Consider the following 26,684-nt stretch of genomic DNA (forward strand, 5'->3'; position numbering starts at 1 on the left):
AAAACGTATAGGCCTGTTTGTGTGATAGAAAAGATGTTTAACTACTGCTTCAGTTTCTTTAATGGAAAGTCTGATGTCTTGTATTTCTTTCTTTGTTAGTTTTTATAATTTTCCAGGGACTTGTTCCTGTTGCCTAAGTTTTCAAATTTGTTAGCTTACCATCGTTGATAGTGTTTCCTTATTATTTTTAAATTCTCTGCTTTATCTGTGGTTATATCTCTCCTTTCATTCCCTTCTTCCTAGGTTTTGGCCTTGTTTATTCTCTTTATTATAAATTTATTTTCTATTTTTGCAGAATTCTCCTAAATTTATCTCCTTTCTTCTCTGGTTTATTTATTTTTAAAAATTTTTAGTAAGACACTTAATCTCGTGAATTTTCAGTGTGTTCACTTCTAATTGGAGCACCTAAGGTTATACATTTCCCTTCCACTGTCATGTTCACTGATGCTCATAAGTTGTTGTATGTAGTATTTTCATTCATTCCATTCTGTGTATTTTAAAATTCCCATTATGGTGTTTTCTTTGACCTATGAGTCCTATAAACATGTTTGTTAATTTCCAAGTGTGTGGGATTTTTGAATCCCTCTTTACGTTACTGATGTCCAGCTTAATTACACCGCCATCAGAGACTGTGTTGTCTGGGAGATCAGTTCTTTGATGCTGTAGCAGACTTGCTTTTAGCCCTGGTCCTGGGTCAGTTTTTGAAAATGTCTTGTGTGTCTGGAAGAGTGCTGTCCTCTGTGGTTGGGTGCAGAGTTCTGAGCCCTCTTGAACACGCCTCTGGATAGAGCTGCTCAGACCCTCTGCATCTCCGTTGACTTTTTGTCCACGCGCCTCTCTGCTCTCCGGGGATATCTCTGTGCCTTACGGCTTCTGGAGTTGGGGCTCATTAAGGAGAAACAGGTTTGGGCTGACCGTGGAGGATGAGGAGGATTCTGTCCAATGAGGGGGGAGGTGGCTGGACGAGAGCAGCATGAATACTGGTGGGAGGAGGGCCAGAGAGAAGGGGCAGTTTGGGGCAAGGACCAGAGGCCCTGGGAAAGGCCTGTTTTAAGAAGAGAGGCAGGAGAGAGTTGTCGGAGGGCTAAAAGAAGGGGACCCACAGGAGGGAGAAAGCCGAGGGGCTTTGAGCTGGGTGGGCCTGTGCTGTGGTGGAGGGTGTCCTCTGGTCACTGAGAAGCCCGGCAGTGCTGAGGGTCTAATGTCATGACAGCTTGACCGGGTGGGAAGGATGCCCTTAGCCGTGCCGGGGACTGGAAAAGCAGGATGGCTGAAGGTGGGAGGGACAGGCAATGTAGGGTTCTAAGGACAACGTGGTTGAAACAGTGGCCCCAAAGGACCAGGCTAGGTTCGACGGACGGGGCAGGATGGACCAGTGATCGGGAGCATCCAGGTCATGATGGACGGGAGGGGAGAGTCGTGGCGAGGGAGGGGTTTGGGTGTGGGGACCTGGCTGGGAACGTGCTCACGGTTGCTGGAATGGGGGAGGTGGTCTGGAAGAGAATGAGGGGAGTGTTGAGGCCAGGGTGTCAGGAGGGTTGTTTACCAGGGTGTCAAAGTCATGTGTCAGTGGCAAAATGGTGATGAGAGGAGGGTGAGCCCCTTGACGGTGGCATGAGGGGTGTAGCCGGGAATACATGGTGGTGGGCGGTATGGACTCAGGGAGAGGAAACTCGGGTCGGCCTGGAGGCGTTCTTTCCTGGGAGGGGCCCACGGTCACGTTTCTGAGAGTGAGGAAAGCTGTGAATAATCAGGTCAGACACTAGGACTGAGAAAACCAGGACACACACGGTATACTGGGGGGTCCCAGGCAACTTGGGGCTTTCAGCTAAGACGAGGCTGTGTACGGAAATACCAGACCGGTAGAGGAATGTTTTGTTTGTTTCAGGCTTTTTTTTTTATAAGTTTATTTTGTTTTATAAATTTATTTATTTATTTTTTTTGGCGGTGTTGGGTCTTCATTGCTGCGCGCCGGCTTTCTCTAGTTGCGGCGAGCAGGGGCTACTCTTGGTTGCGGTGTGCCGGCTTCCCATTGTGGTGGCCTCTCTTGTTGCGGAGCACGGGCTCTAGGCGTGCGGGCTTCAGTAGTTGTGGCTCACGGGCTTAGTTGCTCCGCAGCATGTGGGATCTTCCCTGACCAGGGCTCGAACCCCTGTCCCCTGCATTGGCAGGCGGATTCTTAACCACTGCGCCACCAGGGAAGTACCTGAGGCTTTTTTAAAAAGTGGTCAACTGTGGTAAAATATGTGTAACATAAAATGTACCATTTTCACCATTTTTCAGTGGACATTTCAGTGGCATTGGGTACATTGACATTGTGGTGCAACCGTCACTACTGTCCGTCTCCAGAGCTCCTTGTCTTGCAAAACTGAAAATTTCTATCTAGTAAACACTAACTTACCACTCCCCTCCCCCTTCACCCCTAGCAACCATCATTTTACTTTCTGTCTCTATGAATTTGCCGACTCCAAGTGCTTCATAGGAGTGGAATCTTACGATATTTATCCTTTTGTGACTGGCTTATTTCACGCAGCATAATGTCCCCAAGATTCATCTGTACTGTAGCAGGTCTCAGGATTTCCTTCCTTTTCAAGGTTGAATAATATTCCGTTGTGTGGATAGAGCACATTTTGGTTATCCATTCATCTTTCAGTGAGCACCTTTGGCTACTGTGACTAGTGCTCCTATGAACACTGGCTTACAAAGATCTCTTTGAGATCCTGTTTCTAATTCTTTTGGGGCATGTACTCAGAAGTGGAGTCGCCAGATCATATGGTAATTTTATGTTTACCTTTTAGAGGAACCACAATGCTGTACCATTTTACATTCTCACCAGCAGTGTACAAGGGTTCAAATTCCTGCACATCCTTGACAACACTTGTTATTTTCTGCTTTTTTAGGTTTTTTTTTTATAGTAGCCATCCTAACTGGTGTGAAATAGTATTCCATTGTGCTTTTGGTTTGCATTTCCCTAATGATTAGTGATGTTGAGCATCTTTTTATGTGCTTATTGGCCATTTGAATATCTTCTTTAGGGAAATGTCTATTCAAGTCCTTTGCTCATTTTTAATCTGGGTTTTGTTATTGTTGAGTTGTAGGAGTTCTTTATATATTCTGGATATTAGCCCCTTTTCAGATATATGACTTGCAAATATTTTTTCCTATTCCATTTTTTAAAAATTTTTTTAATTATTTTTTTTGACCACACCACGAGGCTTGTGGGATCTTAGTTCCCCGACCAGGGATTGAACCTGGGCCCTCGGCAATGAGAGCACAGAGTGCTAACCACTGGACTGCCAGGGAATTCCCCCATTTTAAAAAAATAATAGGGATTCCCAAGGGTTCAGTGAGAGGAGCTAGGAGCAGGGCTGGGTGAGGACATTCAGGGGGTAGGGAGTGGGGAGAGGGGACCTGGAGGGGGCTTGGGGGTGTGGAGTGAGTGAGCAGTTGGTGTCTGAAGCTGGGGCGATTCACCCATGTGGGTGTCCAGGATGAGGGAAGTTGGGCTGTCACATTACATGGCAGTGGATACGGCTGGCGGTGGAGCAGGGGGTCCACACGCGCGGCTTCCCCTGGCACGCAGGTGTGATTCACAAGCCCAGTTTCCCCCGCACGGCACGCAGGTGTGATTCACAAGCCCTTCCAAACTCTGGGATCTCCAGGTGCCCGGAGCAAGGTGGTGATGGCTTCTTTGACTTGGGGGCAGGATAGCTTGTCAAAACAAGTTGCGTTTTAGTTTCTTTTTCTGATCTTTTCTTCTATCCCAAAGCCTCTCTCCCTTGGCTGAGAAAAGCCACACGTACAGCCATTCTAGTTGAATATGAGGCCTGCAGAACCACAGCAGAACTGCTGGCAGTAAATAGCCAGGCGCAGAAAAGAATTCTTGAGGAAAGTTCCATGGCAGGTAGGGGTCATCAAATGAAATGGAAGGCAATTTGTTTTTCTCCAGGTGAGGCTGATGTGGAGGAGTTATATAGAAGCTGACAGAGATCTACCAAAAGCTGCTAAACGTAGCTTGGATTTGGGGAAGAAAGAGGTTTGAGAGGTGATATGTTGAGTAATTAGACCCATCGCTGAGAATCTGAGAATCTGAGTCACCATTTGACAGCGTTCACGTCTGTCGTCGTCACTGGGGAGAAACATAACAGAGCGGAGGTCTTTGAAAGGAGCTGATCTGCAGAGAACTCCCTCCAGGCTGCTGGGTCTGTTCCTCTCAGGGAGACGCCCTGAGAGGGGTATGTGCTGTGAGATGCAGAGCAGGGCGGGGGGCCCTAGAGGTGGGAGATGGTCCCCAGAGGGGGGAGCGAACTCAGAGGGCGTGGCAGGGGAGCCAGGTCCCACGGTGGCCCAGGGGTGTGTGCAGCCCCCCAGGTGTATTTTATTCTAATTAGAATGTTTTTAGAAAATTGGAATAGTTACTAACATTTAAACATTGGGAGGAACTCTGCTCAATATTCTATAATAACCTAAATGGGAAAAGAATTTTTAAGAGAATGAATATGTGTATGTGTATAACTGAATCACTTTGCTGTACACCTGAAACTAACAAACATTGTAAATCAACTATAGTCCAATATAAAATAAAAATTACCAAAAAATAAACGTTAGGAGATTTCAGATAGGAATTTAAGTTTCCAGCTTCTCTCTTTCATTTTTTTTAAAATGGTATCATTTTATTCAGGAACAAGAAATTCAGTGCTACCTACTTTTTAAAAATAATTTTTATTTTTTTAATTGAAGTATAGTTAATTTACAATGTTGTGTTAGTTTCAGGTGTACAGCAAAGTGATTCAAGTTATATATATATATTTTGTTTTTCAGATTCTTTTCCATTATAGGGTATTACAAGATATTGAATATAGTTCCCTGTGTGACAGAGTAGGTCCTTGTTGTCTACCTATTTTATATATAGTAGTTTGCATCTGCTAATCCCACGCCCCTAATTTATCCCTCCCCCGCTTCAGCTTCTCTTGAAAAACGGAAGAGCGGGTCCCTTCCTCACAGGGAGACAAAAGAGGGAAATTGACCCCAGAGCACCTGTGTCCTGTTGGGTCTCGGGACAGATGCTCCCTTTGCCACAACTTGGCTCTCCCTTCCCCTTTGCCCATCATCCTCTGGGAGGGGGGCAGGTCCTCGCTGCTGACCCAGCTCTGGAAGAGAAGCCGCTGGGCCCTGGGAGCGCAGGTGTGCGGCCGCGACCTTGTGGGTCATCCGGAAAGCCCTGGACCCCGTTCCCCTCGGAGGAGATGTGTCATCTGTGTCTGCTGATGCTGGTGTGGAAGTGCCAGTTCTAGGCTCCAGTGAGTGGTGATCATAAATCAGACAGAACCTCACAGAACCCAGTGAGCGAGTCACTCGGAGAGAGTTTGTCTTTACAGACTTGTGAACATGAATGATGACAGAAGCATGAATTCATTTTACAGAACTGAAAAAAATGGCTCAGCCTGGAAGTGATCATATATTGCAACCTCATTTTATATGAGTGGATGAAAATAAGAGGGACAAGAAGTTAAGTCCATCTCAGGGACATGAAACATCCCGAGGATGCGCGGACAGGGCAGGCAGCGCGGCGCATGCGTGGAGGCCCCCAGCCCTGCGGGTTCCCACGTGCCCCCAGCACAGGCCTGGCCAGTGGCGGGTGGGGAGTGTTCACACTGGCCTCTTTGGCTCTGTCTAGGTGGGATTATTTTCCCCACAGGGACCACTAATAAAGAGGTGTATGTATATGTTTTTTAAAAAATATTTATTTATTTATTTATTTGGCTGCACTGGGTCTTAGTTGCAGCCCACGGGATCTTTTAGTTGCAGCATGCATGTGGGATCTAGTTCCCTGACCCGGGATCGAACCAGGCCCCCTGCATTGGGAGCGCGGAGTCTTAACCACTGGACCACCAGGGAATGTATATATGTGTTTTTAATTGAAATCAAAGGGCAAATGGGATTTGTTACCTAACTAACTTTGCAACTGGCTTTGTTGCAAACCATTTTTTCCCTCCCAAAGTGGGATGTGTATTATTTCTTACAGAAATAATATGAAAAAAGCTACTTGAACGACAGCCTGCCATGTGTCAGGCCCCGTGCAGGCATTCACATGTGTCGTGCCTCATTTATCCTCCCAGCAGCCATGGGGGGGGGTGTGGAGGTATACTGTTACCCCATTGCCTGGAAAGGGAAATGGAGGCAAAGAAAAATTAAGGAACTTGACTGGAGTCTCTTTTCAAATGGAGGAGCTGGAATTTAGATCCCGGCGGCCTGGCTCCAAGGCCACAGTCGCAACTTGGAGTCCCCCCGCTCCCCCCGTCCCAAGTCCATGTAAGGTGGTGACCGGGGTCCCTTTGTTGTCACCTCCCTGCCCTGGCCCCATCTTTCCTTGAAAGCCCAGTAGAGAAGAGGTTCTCTCCACTGGTAGGACGCCAGCCTCTCCAAATGTGGGTCCCCGTTTCTGTCTTAGGGAGCATTTGGGTAGCCTGTTGCTCAGAGTTGAGATCTGAGTGCCAGCCGGGAAGGAGGGCTTCGTCTGGGGCCCTCCTCGCCCTGCTCTGCGGCGCTCACTTCTGGGGGCCCTCCCCGGAGGCAGGTCCTGGGCCGCGTGAGCCCTGCAGGACCCCAGAGCCTGGAATAGTGCCCAACTCGAGAGCTGCTCAGAGACTTGTGGGGAGAGTGGAGGCGTGAGCGGGCAGTCATGTGGGTGTGTCCGGGGCAGTAAACACAGGAGGGTAGCCGAAGGGCAGCGCCCCGTGGGGGAGGCCTTCATCCGGCCGTCAGTCAGTCGTGTGCATCATCTAAGTGAATCGTGGGCAGAGGTGAGAGGGCAGACAGAGAACAGGATAATCTGTTTTGTCCCACTTTCCTTTCAAACAGTGACTTCTCACCTACAAATTAGTGCTTTTGAAGTTTTACTTTGAATACTAAAGTTCTGTTGAAATTTTTTATGGCCAGATATTCCATAAACCATAATGTTAACATGAAAGGGACAGAGAGAGAAGCTGATCCAGCTCCTCCCGAAAGAGAGTAGAAACAGAGGCTGGCAGCCACCGCGGTCCCCTGACCCCTTAATGCAGCAGCTGCGTGAAAAGTCCCAAAAGCCACAGTAAAAGGGCCCAGATGGAAACAGTTGCACGAAGCTGTTTTAGTTTATAAACCAAGATGTGCTTTGCAACCAGGTAAGGGTGTCCCTCGGGTTGGGTGTTGGTGAAATCATGACAGCTGACTCCCCAGCAGCTTCTTCACTTTGAACTACTGGCGGGGGGTTGAGTCACAGAAGCCAAAGGACAGTGCGTGCTTCTCTTTCCGTCTGTTCTTAATGGGCATTATTGAGTTTGGGCACTGATGTGCTTAGACTGAAGGTTTCCGTGAAATCTAAGCCTCCTGTCTCAGCAGGGCCAGACCCTGAGAGGCCAGCTTCCAGGGTGGGTCATGGGACCCCTGGTCAGCAGACCTTCAAGGCTGTCACTTGGGATGGGCGTCAGGATATAAGGAAGGAAGCTGGGGTGATGGGCTCAGGTCCCTCCCTGGTGTCTCTTTTCCCTTTAGGGGAAACCACATAATTGAGAGGGACATAGGATGGGGATGAGCTGCCTGGAGCCCAGAGTAGTTAGTAATCACAGCCGAGCAGCGTCACTGGCCTCTGTTTCTGTTCTGGGCTCTTTGGGGCTGATGGCACCTCCCCCTCTCAGACCTCCACATGCCACTGTCATGGGAGCTGAGGTCCCCAACACCCAGAGTGACACCGGAGAGGAGTCAGTTTTAGGAAAGGGGAGGCAAGAATGTAGAGGAGATGAGATATATTTTTTTAATTGTGGTAAAATATACGTAATAAAATTTACCATCTTCACCATTTTTAATTGTCCAGTTCAGTGACATTAAGCACATTCGCATTGTTGTGCAGCCGTCACCACCATCTCCAGAACGTCTTCATCTTCCAAAAATGAAACTCTGTCCCTGTCAGACACTAACCCACCCCCAGCCCCCACCATCTACTTTCTGTCTCTGTGAATGTGACTCGTCTGGTGCCTCAGATAAATGGAATCAAGCAGGATTTGTCCTTCTGTGTCTGGCTTATTTCACTGAGCATAATGTCCTCAAGGTTCATCCGTGTCGTAGCAGGTGTCAGACTGTCCTTCCTTTTTTAAGGCTGAATGATAGTCCCTTGTATGCATAGAACACACTTTGTTTATCCATTCATCCATCGATGGGCACTTGGGTTGCATCCAGCTATTGTGAATCATGCTGCTGTGAACATGGGTGTACAGATATCTGTCCGAGTCTCTGCTTTCACTTCTTTTGGGTATAAGAGCTATTTATTTTTAAAGTGAAAAATTTTGAAGATTAATTTCTCTAAAACTCTTTTTAATTTCCCTTAGCATAACTCCTCTCACATTGAGAGTTTTTGATATTAAAGTTTGAATTTTTTTTAAAAATTTATTTATTTATTTGTATTTTATTATTTTTGGCTGTGTTGGGTCTTCGTTTCTGCGCGAGGGCTCTCTCCAGTTGCGGCAAGCGGGGGCCACTCTTCATGGTGGTGCGCGGGCCTCTCACTATCGCGGCCCCTCTTGTTGCAGAGCACAGGCTCCAGACGCGCAGGCTCAGTAGTTGTGTCTCACGGGCCCAGCTGCTCCGCGGCATATGGGATCTTCCCAGACCAGGGCTCGAACCCGTGTCCCCTGCATTGGCAGGCAGATTCTCAACCACTGCGCCACCAGGGAAGCCCCTAAAGTTTGAATTTTAAACATTTTTTTCATAAGGACAAAAATCTTTTTTTTTGGCTGTGCCACGCAGCATGCGAGATCTTAGTTCCCCAACCAGGGATTGAACCTGGTTGTGCCCCCTACAGTGAAAGCGTGGAGCCCTAACCACTGGACCACCAGGGGAGTCCCTACAAATCTTTTTTTTTCTTTTTTTCATACCTTATAACCTCCTGACCTGCCTTAGTCAAGTTGCCCCAAATTGCAGCCCAGCACTGGCCCTTCTTTCTGGGGAGCCTGGGAGGGGGCTGGTAGGACCCAGATGGGCCCCCCCAGTTTCCTTGGGTGCTCAGGGGATCCCCGGCATTGCTGGCCCCCCAAAGTGTGCTGTGCATGGCCATTGTGCTGAAGGTCATGGACATCTTTTACTCCACTCACAAGCCGAGATGCTCTTTGCTAAGAGCAAATCTGGGCATGTCTGTCCCAGACTGTCTCTTCCCTGGCTAATTTTCCAGATGAGAGTTTCTGAAGATAAGCCTCTCCCCCTATGTCTTCCGTACTCAGCAAGAAAAATGTCAGCAGCAGGCCTCCTAGAGTGGGGAAAGTCCAGACCAAATATCTAGATTCCCCCGTCGCAAGGACCACGGGCTGCTTGCAGCCCACAGGTTTGTTTTAGGCGGGCCGCACAGGGGTGTTAACATTTTAGAATTAGTTGCCAGTGTAATAATAAAAACTTGCAAGAGCTCATGTAGGATCTGAACGTTGGCTTCTCTGGAAGATTTCCAGAGATCCAGCAGTACTGAGTTCCCGACTCTTTACCCACCCATCACCTCCCGGTCGTGGGGTCCCTGCCTGGGCCCTGTGGGCGTCGGGGGTACCTCTCCCCACTGGAGACCAAACACACTGCAGAGCGGTTAGCAGGCAGCGGGGACACACGGGGTGAACCCACCCTCACCATCAAATCAGCCACATGGGTGATGGCTTAGAAATCTGGCAAAACGACTAATTCCGGACAGCCATAAAGAAACCTTTAACCAGTAAATGGTTTGAAATGAAGAGCTTCAAAAAGGTTGTAGAGTTTTTCAGATGTCTCTTTGTGAATATTAAAGGTATAGGTTGAGGCCAGATGTATACATTAACTGTCCTCACCTGAAGCTAGACAATTTGGCTTGGTGACTTCAGGGAAGAGAAAATGCAGTCTGCTAAGTAAAAATTAATGATTTTTCAGGAATTTGTAGGAAGTTGAGCAGCTTAATTGCGCGCTTTGGGTGGATACATGTTGAAGAAAGCAATCTGAGGAGACTAGGAAATTGTGTAATAACCTTAACTTGGGTCAGAATTGTAATCACTGTAGTAACAGAATGTTGCTGTGTGTATCTGTGACCGAAATGGGAAGCAGGATTTTTTAAAAATGCTTTTGAAAGTAACAACAAAATGTCCATTCTCTCTCTCTGGACTTCCTTAATTATAAATACCAAGTAACTCCGTGCTGGCTAAATATAGGTTCAGTGGCCATCTATGTTTATAACTTTCTAAAGGTGGAAGTCACCAGCGCAAGGCCGAATTAATTTGGTGTGTAGGTTTTTATAGGGTCTAATTAGTTATGTTTTTCTTAAGCAGACCCACTGGGATGAATAACATATAACTGAACTCTGACGCCCGTCACTTTCAAACATAGACTCTCCTCCAAGAGCCGGGGCCCTTGGAAGACACAGGCCCTGCAGACCAGGAGCTCCAGGAGCTGGCCCACTGCAGCTGTGAGCAGCCGGGCTCAGGACATCTGTTTCCATCCAAGGGCAGGCTATGGGAGTGATAAAGTGAATACTTTTTCACAAAGTCAGAAGCCTCATCTGCAGCCCACTGGCATCTGAGACCTTGAATTGTGACACTTTGTGACTTATCAGCTGTTCCTCTGAGGCAGATGCCACTGTGCTGGCCTGGGGAGGTGGGTGGCATCCCAGTGGACTGACCAAAGTATGTGCTTGGCCATCCCCCCCACAAAAGCCAGCTTGCTGACTCGAGGGCTTACGGCATTGCACCTGCATCTGAGGTCACGTCCGTCGGAGGCCTGAGTGGGCGGGTGGACCTTTGGAACCATCAGATGTCATTTGGGGTGGATCCGGCATGCTCATCAGTGACTTTGCCGCAAAGCAAACGTGATAAATTAGATGAGGTTCTCCTCCTCTGTTCCCGAGGCTCTGCAAAAAACACCAAGTCATCTTCTTTTCCTCCAGGAAGGCAGGGTGCGCCCCAGCTGGCAGCACCCACGGATCCCTCCTACCTCACACCTGCCCTGTATAAGCAGGGAGGTGATTTGAAGCTGGCTGTACTCACATTGACAGGAAAAAACAGGACAAGAGAGGCTCTTCCTATAAACACCCCCAGCCCGGGCCTTTCCCCCATCACACTTGGCTTTTGCCCCTTCCTTGCTGGGCTCTGCAAGCTGTTTACGCTCTTCCCCACCTGTGGTCACTGAGATGCTTCCTCTCCACAGCCAGCCACTTGGAGGGAGTGCAGAGCCCTGCACCGCCGGCCTCGCTCAGCCCCGTGTCCCTGTGACTGGACGTCAGAGGGGCCGGCTCGGGCCCCGCCCAGGCCACACAGCTGGTGGGTGGTCGGCCTGCCTCCACAGCCTCAGGACTGTCCTGGGAGGGGGCTAGAGAGAGCCCAAAGGCAAAACAGCTGGGAGGCCTGGGGTCTTGGTCACAGCCGAACTGGACAACCCTATGTAGGTGGACAGGGGAAGACATGTGTCCTTCCAGTGTCACTCAAGGTCTGTTCATTTCACCAAACATTTCTTGAGCTCCTGCTGTGCACCAGACGCTGCCAGGGCCTGAGGATTATACAGATGACAGTTTCTGCCTTTGAGGAGCTTAGCATGGAGGGACGAAGGGAGGGAGGATAGGCTGTGATGGGTACATGTAGTCAGACCTGGGCCTGGGAGGTCCAGGAGGGCTTCCTGGAGGCAGTGACAGCTGAGGTGATGGTTCAAATCAGAGTGGGAGGTGGACTTGTTGGTGTGAGGTGTCCAGCATGGGCAGGCTCGGGGGTGTGAAAGAGCACGCGAGGGTCCCTCAAACACAGCAGTGTCACTGGAGAACAGAAGGTGAGGCAGGTGAGGCCAGGCCTATGCCGGAGAGCTGGCCTGGCCTGGTTGTGGAGACATTCGTGTGCCCCGTGAAGGACTCGGGCTTCATGCCCCTAGAGGGGGCAGAGCTGGCATGGCAATGGCAGTGTGATGGAGACTAGGAGGCCAGCAGTGCCCTGCCCTGGTGCAGGCAGGCAGGGCGGTGGGGCTGCCTGCACTGGAGCGGGGTCATTGGGGAGCAGCCAGGCTCGAGAACCATTCAAGAGGTCGCTTTCAGAGGGTTTGATGACTGGATGCACGCGGAGGATGGTGGTGCCTTCACCAAGATGAGGGATTCCTCGGGAGGAGGAACGGATCTGTGTGGAGGTGAGGGCAGCAAGATGGTGTTGATCTAAGGATGCATGCTCTGGTTGTGGCTGGGGTCGTCTCACCCCAGGTGGTCTGCCGAGAACAGGGAGGACTCAGCCTTTCCAGCACAGCGTGCTCAGGGCCCCAGGCAGGACCAGTGGGGAAGTGCCAGGCAGGAAGGGGAGGAGGGTAGGGGCCTTCTCCTGGAAAGGGCTGTCCTCGGGATTTGACACGATCCTCGGCTGCAGCTCAGCGTCTCCTGGGGATGGGTTTCGGAATCCACATGCTCAGTGGTGTTCCAGACCTCTAGAACCAGAACCTCCATCTGGGGGCAGGTCTGGCCCACAGCGGGTTTGCGCCAAGCCTCAGATGCAGAGGTTCTGAATTAGGGTGACCTGCAGTGGCCCTGGAGGTCCACTCGGATGTGAGGGCTGTGGGAAAACCAAAGACTTGCCTGGTTGCATCTCAGGGCCATTTATGTGTGAATCTTGCATAAACACACACAACTATATGCACACAAACATAAATATACACACAAATCTGAATACACAACATATGTGTGTATACACACACACATCTGTGTGCACACACATGCAGTCATACATCTATATACATACATACATACATAAATACACAGACACACGCATTTCCATGCCCATCCATCCACACACACACTCACACACAGACACAGTGCAACAGATGTGTGTGTGGGCCGTAATAGTGTCTCTCCTGATTCCTGCACTGGAAGGAAAGAACGTGAGCCCCGTGAGGCACTGGGCTGTGTGTGAACGAACTGCTGCCGGGGACCAGACTGAGATGAGTGGGATCCCCGTGGCAGTGATGCTGCAGGTGTGTCGAGAGGCAGAGGGGTGATGGTTAAGGGTGTGAACTCTGATTCACCTCCTGACTGTGCTGCGTGGGGTGGGGTGGGGGGCTTGAGCCAGTCACTTAACCACTCTGTTAAGTGGTGCCTCTGTTTCCCCATATGCAAGATGAGGGTGCTCCTGGCACCTCCCTCGTAAGGTTGTTGCAAGAATCAAGTTAATGCATCTGAACTCTCAGCTTGCGGCCTGGGTACTGTTCTTGTTATGAACCAGGAGCCCCCAGCAAAAGTCGGGGACCTTAGTGGCTGCGAGAAGGAAGAGGGGGACTTGCTGTTCCCTATAACTCTATACCCTGTTTACCGTCCAGATTTTGTACCGAGTGCATATATGACTAGGTTTTTTTTTAAAGTGTCTAAAAGAGCAGAGGTCCCCAACCTTTCTGGCATCAGGGACCGGTTTCATGGAAGACAGCTTTTCCACGGATGGGGGCCGGGGGGGATGGTTCAGGTGGTATTGCGAGCGATGGGGAGCGATGGGGAGCGGCAGAGGAAGCTTCGCTCGCTGGCCTGCTGCTCCCCTCCTGCTGTGCGGCCCAGCTCCTAACAGGCCTGGGGGTCGGGGACCCCTGTAACAGAGGAATCTGTTAGAGAGAAACCACATCCAGCTCTCCTCACTATGGGTCCTTTGATCTCATTTCTTCCAGTGTTCTGGCTGAGAACTCTTAGCAAGGTTTTTAATGATGTTACCAATTTTATCACCTAATGTGTATAATTACATATCAGTGTCGAGTGAAGAGATGGGAGCATCACAGCCTCAGCGGATTGTTCATTTTCTATGGTGGCAGGCTGAGAGAATGACTCTAATTAACGCATTGTGAAAATATGAAGGATACGAAAGAGAAAAAGCATTTATGGAAATTTTATGTCGTGACCAACACTCCCCTCCCACGCCCCGAAAAACAACAAAAAACACCTCGCAGACCGGAGATCAGATTCATTGAGGAAGAACAGACTGAGGGTCTGGGGGTTCAGCGCCGAGCAGGACTGGTGGGCAGCCTGGGAGGATGGGGAAGAGCATCTATTCCGTGCTCCGGAGGAGGAAGAGGAGGCTGCCAGGGCCCTCGGGCAGCAGGGTTCTGCTGCAACCGCCACCCCCGTGTTGACGGAGCAGGTTGCTTAGGCGCTGGCTGGGGAAGCGGTGCCCAGAGCGTGGGCGTGGTGGCCAGGGGAGCACAGCAAGGCCAGGCCAAGGGATGGCATCCAGGATGGCCAGGGCTGCCAAGCCAGGATGAGCACCTACTTTAATGTCAGTGCAGATGCCAAGTAAAAATAAGAACGTTTTCTTTCTTAGGGGATTACCCTGAATTTAAGATGTCTTTGTGCCAACCCCACCTTTTTTGTCTATTCTTCCACTTCCAAGTCTTGTCAGTTTGACCCTGAAGCTGCACCAAAAGTGTAGCAATAGTCCTAAGCCCTAACTTGTGTATCTGTTTGTCATTCGGTGTAAGATGTCATCACCTGTTTGTCTGTGGGCACAATGGGGAGAGTTGGCTAAGGAATTGGGAGCCCCTGAGGGTAACGTTGGGATTAACCCCCCTGGGCCTCAGTCTTCCCGTCTGTAAAATGGGGTCATCTCCGTGTTTCCTCCCCCCCCCCGCCCCCGTCTGTGAGGCCAGAGGACAGTCAGCTGTCCCTCGTGTTTAACCAGGCCAGTGGCCACGTCCCCAGAGTGACGTGCCCTCCTATCCTCTTATCTCACGAAGGCACCCAAAGAGCTCAAGGGGCAGCTCCCAGGTGGGGAGGGCATAACTGGGGTTGACATGGCTGTGGTGGGGGAGGTGACAGCGTGGGCAAGGGGGACGGGGCAAGATATGGCTATGTCGTAAATGCCACGTCATCCAAGCTGGGCTGTGTCCCACTTGCGGTCAGGGCACCTGCCTCCTGCTCTGCCATCCCTTGATCCTTTCCAACCTTCTGCCCATCTCGGAAACCTCATATTCCTGACCCAGGCCTAATGCCAGGGGGAGAGCTGGGCAGAGGGCAGTGCAGCGTGAGTCAGACAGACAGGAGTGACCCGGGGGGCATCAGACAAGGATAGTGCTTGGAGAAAGGGCAGCTCAATGACTAGGTAAGATGCTGAAGGCGCTGGCATGGCAGCTGCACTTGTGTTTTTAAGCAGAGCCCCTCGGTGTGTGGACTGGTGGTCCCCACCCCTTAAAGAGAAACCATGTCCAACCTCAGAGACTTTGGTGGACTCCCTAGACACACTCAGCAACAAATGCTAGAAATCGCAGGTTGGCAGACATTTTCTGTAAAGTCCACATGTGACATGTTTTAGGCATGGGGGCCAGAGGGTCTCTGTAGCCACCACTCAACTCTGGCATCACAGCATGAGAGCAATTGTGGGCAGGAGGTAAGTGAACGCTGGTGGCCGTGCCCCAGTAAAGCTTTATTTATAAAAACAGGAGTTGTGTGTACGTCCAAAAGAATGGAACGCAGGGTCATAGACTGATGCTTGCCTACCCGTGCTCAGAGCAGCATGATTCACAACAGTCAAAAGTAGAGGCAACCCAAGTGCCCATCAGTGGATGAACAGATAAACGACCTGTGACTTGTACACACAATGGAATATGATTCAGCCTGAAAAAGGAAGGAAATTCTGACACCTGCTGCAGCATGGGTGAACCTCGAGGACATCATGTTAAGGGAAACAAGCCAGTCACAAAAGGGCAAATGATCCCGCTGAGACAGCTAGAGTTGTCAAATTCACAGAAACAAAAAGCAGATGGTGGGTGCCCGGGGCTGGGAGAAGGGGAGGGGGAGCTCGTGTTTAACGGGGACAGAGTTTCAGTTTGGGAAGATGAAAAGATTCCGGAGGTGAAGGTGGTGACGGTTACATGACAGAGCGAATGTGCCCAGTGCCCCTGAACTATACGCTTAAACATTGTTACAATCATAAATGTTATGTCTATTTTAACCACAATTTTAAAAATTAATGTAAAAAAGCAACATAGACCAGATTTGGCCCATGGGCCATCGTCTGCCCACCACTGCTCTGAATGAGTTAGTACTTGATAACCACACAGTGTAGCCACAGGCTTCGGGATATCATGTTCATCCAAGCTGCAGAGGGTGCCCAGGCCTCTCACAGTAGCTGGATTCCCTCCTGAGCATCTGGGCCCTGTCTTCCTCCTTCCTTCCTTTTCCTACCCTTGCAGTCATTCCAGCGTCAGGCAGCCCTTTCTGTCCCTTGCCCTGTCAGGCCTATGTTTGCCTGACATTCAAATCTTTGGTTTCAAGGAAGGAAGGTGTCTCTCCCCATGCTCTCACCCCGGCTTCTGGAGGGGCAGAGGGTGGATGGAGGTGCACAGAATCTCACGGGGATCTGGAGGGCCGCTTCCAGATTTCCGAATAGCCAGTGACCCAACTCCCTCCCCTTTTTTCCTGAGTCAGATTCCAGCTTTTCCTGCAGCTGGGGTTGTCAAGGCAGGAGGGGGGCCTTGGCTGGCGTCCCCTTCTCCCCTGCACCTAACCCTAACCCAGACCCTCACCCTCCCAGATCCTAACCCTAACCTAACCCTAACCCAGACCCTAACCCTCCCCAGATCCTAACCCTAACCCAGACCCTCAGCCTCCATGCTGGGCTGAATATAAGTTTCCAAACAGATGTGGCATTGGCCATTGCTGCCCTCAGGGGCAGTTGGCCGGGTCAGGACTGTGAGAACCATCTGTTCTTCCCTTGAATTACTCAAAGAGAATGACTCCTGTCAGCGCAGACCCTCTGAGCTATTGCTCAGGATGTGGCTGGATAAGGGCAGAGGCAGGGGCCTGGATGGCCTTGGGACTGGCCTTTGAAGAGAGGCTTGGCTGCTCTGAAGGCAGGTGCTGCCCTGAATGGCTTCCAGGGTTACCCTGACATGGGTCTGCTTAGGGTCAGCAGCTCTTCAATTAATCCATCCCCTTGCCAGCAAATTTGATTCAACTCTTAGTTTTTCCATGTCCCTGAGTGGAAATTGACTTGAATGCCTGGAGTTAAAAGACCAAAAGTTGTGAAACATCTCCCAGGGAAGGTAGCAGCTTATAAGCAAACATGCTGATTAAACATTGCTGTAAGTTAAGACTCCATTATTGCTAAATAACAGCTCTGGCTTGTTCTAGGAGGAGCCCTTTGACATAACAATTAACTTTGTTGAAGACGTGAGCAGTTAACTGTAGGAGGAGGGAAAAAAGTGCTTTTGTGCAAAATACGGCAGAAATAATGAGGTTTATGATGGTAGAACAGTGTCTTGAGGTAGAAAATGAACTGAGAATCATAATTGCAGAGAACTATGTATAGAGTACTTACTACCTGCTGGGCACTCAGCTAGCTCTTTATATATAAAGAGCTGTACCTGACTCTGTACATATATAGAGAGAGAGAGTCTTGGGTAGTCTTTAACTACCCTTAAAAGTAGTAGTTAGTTTTCTCACAAGGAAAGTAAGACTCATGGAGGGTCTGAAGCCCAGGTCACCCAGCAGGAATGGTTGAGTTGAGGTCCATCCTAGACCCAGTGAAGAATTGAAGGAGCCTTGGAGAAGAGCTAGAGAGAGAATCCCAGCTCAATACGGCCAGGATTTCTCGAACACCCACTAGGTTCAAGGCACTAAACTAGGCACTATACAGATGATACCTGCTTACCCTCATGACGATTACGGTATTCACTGTTCTGTGCTTGTAAGTGACAGAAACACCGTGGAGCAAGCTTAAGTGAACAAGGGCGTTCTTTATTTCAAGGACAAGTGGGTGTCTCTAGAAACTCAAGAACAGGATGCATCCAGACTGCCAGGCTTTCTGGCAATGAGGGCTGAAGGGTATAGTAAAGTGGGCTCTCTCTGTAGATCCTTGCTTGATCTTCTTGTGGAAAGATGTGGAAATGGCCACTCAGAATCTCCACGTCCCTCCAGGTCTCTGCCTGGGCCAGTCCTCTCTGCTGGGGACATCTTGTAGCAGATGCAATGTCTGTGAGTAGAAGGTCTTGGTGAATTGGGTGGACGTTAGTCCTACTTAAACAACTGCATGGGGTAAGTAGTTTTATCCCCATTTTACACATGAGGAGTTGAGATTTGCAGGAGGTGAATCTTGCCTGAGATCACACGATCATTGGCGGTGAAGGGAGTGGGCAGGGCTTGGATTAGGTCTATCTGACTGGAAACCTAGGTGCATCATCACGACATCTAACTGCTCTAGAGGACAATTCACCCTAAATTCACTCTTTAATCAGATGCTGGAAAAGAAACTAGGATGGTTTAGCCTGAGAAGGGCAGCATGAGAGTCTATATAGTATTCGGTCAGAAAGCTCTGCTCTTCAGTTAGAAAGCTGAAGGATGGTGACCTCCAGCCGTCAAGGATGGTGACCAACCAGCTGTTTTCAACAACCAGTGGAAGTTAGAACGAGAAGCATGTCTTCTGAGAACGGTGACCTGATGCTCCAGGGTCGTGAGACACGAGAGCAAGTCGGTGCTGCGGGGAGTGGCCAGCGGGGGCAGCCCATCGGAGGGCCACATTGACTGCTCCTCTACGTCGCCTCCAGGCCTCAGGCTGAAATCTGTCCCGACAAACCACTGCTGGCAGAAAACTGGGACACCCTGGGGGCTTGGATGTTCTCAGCTGACCTTTCTGCAATCCCCAAGCAGATGGGGCCGAGTGTTTGCCTTGGCTCCCTTGTTGCACTTGAGAGTGAATGTTCATTCTTAGATATTTCAGTTTACCCGTGGGGTGGAGAGGATGGAGTTTGTTTATAAATGAATATTTTGATGTAGACCTGACTTGACACTAACTTAGCTACTTCAGGGATGCTTGACCCTAAATGAACATTAATTCATGTCTAAAAAACTTGGCCAAGATAATACAAACTTTAAATGATATGACCTCATCGCAAGATTTGGGGAGTGTGTGCTTCATTGGAAAATACTACTAGTGTTGTTTATCCAAAAGGAGTCTCTGAATTGACCGTCACGTTCACAGACGCTGAGTCTGCCAGAGACTTGAGTGGGGAAGTGTAACGAAGGGTATGTTTCCTTTGGGAGCAGGACGAGCCTCTCAGAGGAAGGGGGAGATGTTTGTGGGATGCAGGATTTTGTAAGACTATTGACTGGTGATATCCTGCTTCTTGTTTTGCAGATCGGAAACCTGGAAGATTACTACCACTTTTATCATAGCAAAACCTTTAAAAGATCAACCTTGAGTAGCAGAGGCCCTCACACCTTCCTCAGGATGGACCCCCAGGTACAAATCTCTGCTCCCTGTGCAGGATGCTTTTTTAGGGCCTAGGGTATTGTTTGCTTATTGTTTGGGGCTGTGGTTCTGAAAATGCCTGAGTCTGGATTTTAATGGGATTCTAGATAGCCTTTAGTTTTCCATATCCACTTTGAATAAAACAAGACAGATGTGCAGCTACATATCAGACCATCTAAAGGCTCCAAATATTTGGGTTCCTTGGGAGACTTGGGAATTTAAATTCCTGACTTCCAATCAAATGACTATAGATCTAATATTTTAAATCTTTAAAAATCAACAAAATACACAGTAGTCAGAGGAGATAAATATGTGAATCTTACTCATAAAGGCTATGCAATTCAAGCTAGCATTTTAATAATGAAATTAGGATTTGGACAAGTGGATGTTTTTGTGATTGTCATAACACATATCTTAATGGTTACCATGAACTTAAAAACCTGGGCAGTAAATATAACTCTTTTTTTCCTTAAAAATTCCTGTGATCTCTGAGATGAAAACAAATGTAATTTGAAAAGAGGCTGACATTTTTAGTATAGTTCATATTTATTGGGTGGTTAATTATACTTTCTGCATAGATTTTAGTTTAATATTTGACAAATATCAATCAACAGATACTTGGTAAGATTAAAAATGTCAGATGGTCAAGTGAGCCTTTGATGACTTCATTCATTCACCAGGTGATTTTGGAATACCTGCTACATGTCACGCTGTGTCCACAGAGTGGATGGTGGGGCTGACAAGTCTATAGAAGAATATGTGATATGTCACAGGGCATTGAGTGCTATGAGGGACAGTGAAGTTCAAGTGAGAAGCAGTAGCAGCCCCAACAAAGAAATGAGGCCATTGGTAAATCGTAGTTTAGAACATGGAAATCACCTTCTCTTAAAAGCAATGTGTGAAATGTTCACTTGGGCTCCCCAGCTGGCACGTGGTACTCCTTCAGTGATCCGCAGAGAATGTGGATAATAAAGTTTCCTTGGGGAAATTGGCCTTGGTGTTGTCCCATGCCACCCCACTGATAATCGTGGATACTTTTGTGTTGGCGGAGCTGGGGGTGGTGGGAGAGATGGTGTATCCCTGAGAACTGCACCTAAAACATTTCTCCAGGACATGACCTTGTGGTGGTCTGGTTTCAAGAACATGAGGAAGTGGTCCCTGTGAAACTAATTCGTGCAGTTGGGCTCTGACAAGGTAGACATGTAGTGTATGGTTCTGAGTTCATTTTATAGGTGGGTAGAAGGATGGATGGATGGAAGTGTGGGTGGGTGGACAGACGGAAGGAGATAGATAGCAAATATTGTGCTAATCCCATTCTTCCTTCATAGCAGGGAAAGGAATTTAATGTTTTTGTTTTGTTTGTTTTTTAAATTATTTATTTATGCATGCATGCATGGATGCATGCTGCATCAGGTCTTAGTTGCGGCATGCTGGATCTTTTAGTTGCAGCATATGGACTTCTTATTTGCAGCATGCGACTCTTACTTGCGGCATGCAAACTCTTAGTTTAGGCATGCATGCAGGATCTAGTTCCCTGACCAGGGATCGAACCCGGGCCCCCTGCATTGGGAGCACGGAGTCTTACCCACTGGACCACCAGAGAAGTCCCAGGAATTTAATGTTTATGAAGGGATTAGTATGTGCTCAGGCACCTTACATGCATCCTCCCACCTGACCGTTTGGGGCTGTGTTTATACCCCTGTGTGTTCATGCCATGGAGCTTGAAGGAACGCTTTTCAAAGGGGCTGGGGTATTGTTTTTTCTTCTCAGAAGCAAAGCCAGGTGGTAGTAGCTCATTCCCACAGGATAGGGCCACTGGAGAAGGGTGAGCAGACCCGAATCACCGTAGAGCTGAGTGCAGGGTGCTCGGCCCATCACCAAAGACGTGTGGGTTCTATGCGGCTGCGGGGTTGGGGGAAGCGGGTTGGGGGCTGAGGTTCGCAGTGGCCAGCCACCTGTCAGAGTGTGGAGACGTTTCTAAGCTAGGAAGGGAGTTGCTGCAGTGCCCTCCACAATTTCTCTTAAGCAAGCAGTGATCTGTCTTGTGAGGACGGCATACTTGTTCCCTGTCCGAAGTCTTCAGAGTTATTGTTCCCACAGAGGGAGTCACAGCGAGGGGCGCTCTGTTTGCATGGGGGAGCCCCTGCCCCCCCCCCCAGCCCCGTATAGATGTGCAATGAGAAGAGGATGGGACAGTGGGTTTCTTGGTCCCCTTTCTGTCACTGACCAGTGTTCTTGGCCTCCTTAATCAAAAGAAGTTGATGAAAGGCCAGACAAGAAATTCAGGCAAGGCTTTATTGGGGCCCCGCTGCAGCAGAGGGGAGCGAGAACAAACAACAGGTGCCCTTGCTAGCTCCCTGATGGGGGGTGAGCTGGTTCCTTATATGGGGGGAGGGTAGGGGGTGTGGCCAGAGGGGTGGCTTAGGTGGTGGTGTGTGCAGGGGGTGTGCGCAGTACCCTGATTTTGCTCCTGATCCCCTGCTTTTGCTCCCAGCTCTTCAGAAGTGGCAGTTGGGTTTTTGGTCTTTTTGTATCTTGCTGTCCATAAATTGCCCCAACTGTGCATGCATGCAGTTATTTTTTAGTCCCTTATAGTTTCTTTGTATTTTGTTGCTTGAGGAGACGTTTGTCCAGGTGCAAGCACTGCAGCAAAGGGTCCCAGGTCCCAGCCTGTCTCATTTCCTGAGGGATTTTGGAGAATTAAGCTGTTTCTCAATTGTTAGAACTATTTCTATTAGTTAGAGTTAATCTGTGTTTTAGGGGGCACCCACTCTTTTTTAGTGACTAAATTTTAAAACTCTTAAAGGTATTCAACTCAACTCCTCCATCCTTCCTTCCAAAAATATTAATTACGCACCTGCTGGGTGTGAGGCCCTGTGCCCCAGGGGATGCAGAGATGCCCACCCAGCGGGTCTCCGCTCTGTCAACACCAGCGGAGCCGGACACTGCAGCCCGAGCGTCAGACGGCAGGAGGCGGCTGAGGAGAATTCCGGGTGGGCCCCAGCCAGCCTCCTCCAAGGCATCTGAGATGATGGGCTTGTGCATTGTAGGTGGGTTCAAAGTACTGCATTCAGTCTGGGTCTGAGGGCAAGGTATTCCGGTCATCAGCTGTGTCCTTGAAGGAAAGAGAAGGAAGGAGAGACTTCCAAAGGCTATGGCAGTTAAGTTTTTCAAAAAAAAATCCCTTTTGTACAGAGCTTCTTAATAAGCTCCTGGCAGGGCTGCTATCAGACCATCCTGCCAATAAAGAGGAAAGAGAGAAAAGGTAAACAGCCCTCACATTCCAGCACTGCCTTCGACTCCCACGTGATTGGCTGATTGTTTCCTACAGTTCTAATTAAATGCTTAGCCCCAGGGAACGCGCATAGACATCCGAACCCAATTCCGAATACAAATTCAGAATTGTAACTGAAATGCCTCTGTTTAAATCAGTCTAGTTTTAATGCAAACCATATCAATTAGCTGTCACTCTAATATTTACTCTACCTAGTCGTTCCAGTGAAATATTGGGTAAAATTAGCTATTTTACAAAAGTGTTTAGTGTTACCTTGTCCTGCAGCACCAGGACATTTTCCCACATGAGCAAAGCGTTTTTGTGTCACCTTCTCGATTGGAGAGTTGTGTAATTAATATTATTGAGAAAGGGAAAAGATGATTTAATATTATTCTAAGTCATTGGAATGCAGTTGCCATCGTGTTTGAATGACCAAACTGGAGATGAATGTTATAGGGCTTAGGATAAAGCTCAATCGAATGCAGATGGTATTTTATTTTAATTAGCTCCAGTCCCTATTGTATAAAATTGCTTTGATAAGTGATGGAATTTACAACCCACCCCTACTTCGCATGAAAACTGATAGAGTGTACATTTGTTGAACAAAACGGAAACAACACACGAGAGGGAGGGAAGATTTAAGACTTCAGCCACACGTGCACACACATTTATTAAGCATCTCTTTGCTCCGATCTTGTACAAGCATCGTGCGGTTGTTTTCCTTCCATTCTTAATCACCTTTACTTGATGTTTTTAACCACCTTTGGAAAGGGCCATTTTGCTCAAAGGGGTTTGTGGACCAGCCCTCTCCTTGGGAGAACAGCCCAACTGTTCTCAGGGTGCAGTATCAATCACTGGGTTTTTCCAAGGACTGTCATTTAAGCCAACTGAGGGCATTTGTTTTTAACTTGTTCTTTTGCCAAAAGTCGGGAGAAGGGTGGATGTTACTGAAGCACCAGCCAATAGCTGTAAGGGCTCCCAAATTTTTAAAAAATTACTTGTTCTGATTACATTCCAAGCTGGCTTATAGTTCGACATTGCTGCTGCATCTTCCAACCCTTACATTTTAGAATGATGACTCTGGTTCAGCCCTTCCCTTGCATGCTCAGCCAGATGGATGACGGAAATGGGAGGATAAAGATGTTATTAGGGGGGCCCTCGGTGGCTCCTTCCGGGGTGGTGGGAGGCTTCGGGTTGATGCTTTGTTTCAGTCCTTCAACGCTCAGGAGCTGGAAAATGATTTCCAGGGCCGGAGTGGGCATTCTGTTTTGTAGGATGGGACTTTGCCCCAGAGTCTAATCAGAGCTCAGTTTTTTTTTTCCAGCAGTGATGCAACGTTTAAGCAGATCTTTCCATTAACCACAGAGGGAATTTTATCTGACAGTTTTGTGTGCTAGAGCCATTTGGAGTGCAAACAAACAAAAAGTTCCTGGCAAATACCAGCACATAGACAGGAAGTGACCACATTGATCTGGATGAACTGCGAGATGGGCTGGGGGGAGGGTGGGCTGCCACCCGGGGCCCGACAGGTTCACCCGCGTGGGGACAGCAGGGCTTCAGCTGTCTCTTCACGTTTCAGCACAACCCCGCTGGATCTAGTGAACTGGATGCTACCAGTTGGTAAGCAGTTAGAATTTTCAAATAGGCTTTAAAAGATGGTGCTTTATGATTTCACCGGCAGACTTGACGCTTCCACTTAGATGCCTCCAAGATGTCTCAAAGTCACCGCATCCCAAAGCCGAGTCAGCACCTCTGACCGCACCTCTGTCTCACAGAGGAGCAGCCCCTCCCCCATGCCCGTTCCCCCACCCTCCGTCCACCACCCATGCAGCCCGTGCCCCAGGCCTGTCCTCTGGCATGTGGACGCTGCATGGCCCCTCTCACTGGCCAGCTGTGGGCATCCTTGCCCAACACCAGTCTGCTCTCCACTGTCCCGAGGGAGCCTATGAAACACCCCTGTCATGGTGCCACCGCCCCTGGGAATGTCCTGCCCAGGTCCCCCTTGGTCTGGCCTCCCTGTGGCCCCTGGACCCCCGCCACGCTGGCCTTTAAGATCCTCATCGGATGACATTTGCCCTTTCCCCCTGCGCAGGCTTTGCACACACTGGCTACCCCTGTGTCTCTCTCTGGTCTCGGCCTGTGCATCCCTGCCACCGGGAGCTGGCTCAGCGGCTGCTCCTAGCAGTTGGATGTCAGTGCTCTGTGTCTGCGAGGTCCCCTCAGCATCTGCCTTCCCCAGGGACTCCAGGAGCGGAGGGCTCGTGGCTGTTCAGATCTTGTCCCAGCACGGAAGTGACAGGGCTAGAGTGCGTCTGGCCGTGTTCGCAGGTGCCCGCTGCTGCAGGGGACGCACCGTCTTAAAGGGTTTAGTGGTCACGTGGGCGTCCCCCTCCCTGAGGTTCCCAGCGCCGTGAGGGCGGTAAGGAGCCCATCCATCGGCTCTCGGGCCCCCACTTTGTTCCTGTAATGTCTGTTTCCTGGCCGCCTTGGAGACAGTGCCAGGACCGCAGGCCCAGGTGGGAGCGAGGAGGGGTTTCATTTGCTGGGGATCCAGTAATGACAGGGACCAGGGACACGGCTGGTGGGAGCTGCAGGTGGTTCCAGGAGGCCTGGAGCGCGAGGCCGGGCAGCAGCCGTGAAAGGCAGGGGGATGGGGGGCGGGGGGAGCTCGGGATGAGACGCACACAGCCTGCCTTGTGCCGGGGGGTGTCACGTTCTCCAGGGCCAGGGCTGCCCTCACTTGCTTTCACTCCAGGTCCGGCAGGCTACCCAGTAAATAGCAGGCGGACCCTTAGTCAATGTTTATTGAAACAGATCTCAGTTTTCAGGGAGTAAGTTCAGGTAGCAAGTTGTATCTGTTACCATTTGCTCATCAACTTCTTTTTACCTAAACGACTTTAGAAGTATCTTGTGGCCTTGGTTAAATTGCGACAAAAACCCTAAAGAGGGCTTGAATTCATCAGGCTGCAGAATGACCGACATGGAGCCAGCCGGGCAGTGTGCTGACCAGCGTCTGGCTGGTGACCGTGGGGAGCAGGGGTCCTTCAGCCACCTGTCGGTCATGTGAGTAGAGGCAGGTGATCCTCAGGGGGACGGGGTGCTTCCCATCAGAGCCCTGATTTCCCGAAGTCCGTTCATGTTTCCCAGTATTAGCAGGAGGAGTGGTGCCGGCTCTCACCAGCAATAAGCGGTCACCTTTTGGCCCGTGTAGTTCAGCTTGGATGGAACGAATTCGAGAAGTGGCCTGTTGAGGAAGGGGGGACAGGCCTGGGTCCCCGCTTGCCTCTGTGATGTGGGAGGAGGAGGGGGAGGTCTTCTAGTCTGAGTTAGAACAGCTTTTAGATTTTTGGTTCGTCTTCCTTCTCCTCTGCCTCTTCTACTGCCCTGGCTCATGGATTTCCATAGCAACCCGGCATCTCCTCCCCACCCCAGGTGGTACCCTCAGGAGGGCTCGAGCGTCTCCCTGAGACATGACCTAACAAGGCTGTTTAACCATCACTCGCTTGTGGGGCTGGTGCCCTCTGCCCCAGGAAGATAAGCGTGGGAGTATCAATCCTCGTATGGAGTCGGACCCCAGTCCACTTGCCACCTCCACGAGCCCGGCTGAGTCCCATGCTTCTTAACCATGTCGGAATCACAGGCCCCTCTGCAAAGCTGATGGAAGTCGTGGACATTCTCTCTATCCAGAGGAGAAAAGAAGTCATGTGCTCATGTCCACGCTGCTCTGCATACAGCTTCTGGGGGTTCCTGGGACGTAAGCCTGCCCTTCCATCCTCCAGGATCTCTGGGCCCCAGGCGGGAAGTCCCCAGCTTGGCTACCACTCAGCTCCTACGTGCCTGAACCATTGCCTGTCCTGAGAGAAGGACCACCTTGCAAACTGTAAGGTGATGTGCACTTGTCAGGGAGGATTATTTTCCTTTCTTTGAATCCTCACTTGGCGAGTTAACTTGTCACTGCTCTTCAGCTGGTGGAAAGTTGACCCAACACGTGTCGGGACAGGTGTTGAGAGCAGTCGGTGTTGACGGGACTTGAGATGTAAGGGTCCAGGCTGCTGAGTGCAGGGGTCACAGAAATGGGCTGGTTCGGCCCCTCCCTCAGCTGGAGGCTGAGGCACAGAGGATGGGGTCAAAGGTTGACCTTCCCCCATGCTCCCGCTGCACTGTTCTCTCCTGGAAGAGGCCTGAGGATC

At 49.8% G+C, this 26,684-nt stretch overlaps 2 protein-coding genes across 9 annotated transcripts in view; both read left to right on the forward strand.

The window, feature by feature from the left end:
- Positions 1 to 11,439, forward strand: part of TM2D3 (TM2 domain containing 3) — a 190,475-nt gene extending 179,036 nt beyond the window's left edge. Inside the window, exon 8 of the transcript XR_014242799.1 lies at positions 10,305 to 11,439. The gene's annotated coding sequence lies outside the window, so the exon portion shown is untranslated. The remainder of the gene's footprint in view (positions 1 to 10,304) is intronic.
- The window catches only part of PCSK6 (proprotein convertase subtilisin/kexin type 6), a gene marked incomplete at its 5' end in the record, with an annotated part of 193,657 nt that overhangs the window by 28,308 nt on the left and 138,665 nt on the right, over positions 1 to 26,684 (forward strand). For all 8 annotated transcript variants that reach the window (XR_014242794.1, XR_014242795.1, XM_082386016.1 and 5 more), the window contains one exon: positions 19,107 to 19,211. Coding sequence is in view for 6 of the 8 variants with exons in the window: in XM_082386016.1 (XP_082242142.1) it covers positions 19,107 to 19,211 (105 nt within the window). The remainder of the gene's footprint in view (positions 1 to 19,106; positions 19,212 to 26,684) is intronic.

Source organism: Balaenoptera borealis (assembly GCF_965194805.1).
Source record: "Balaenoptera borealis genome assembly, chromosome: 3".
Taxonomy (NCBI): domain Eukaryota; kingdom Metazoa; phylum Chordata; class Mammalia; order Artiodactyla; family Balaenopteridae; genus Balaenoptera; species Balaenoptera borealis.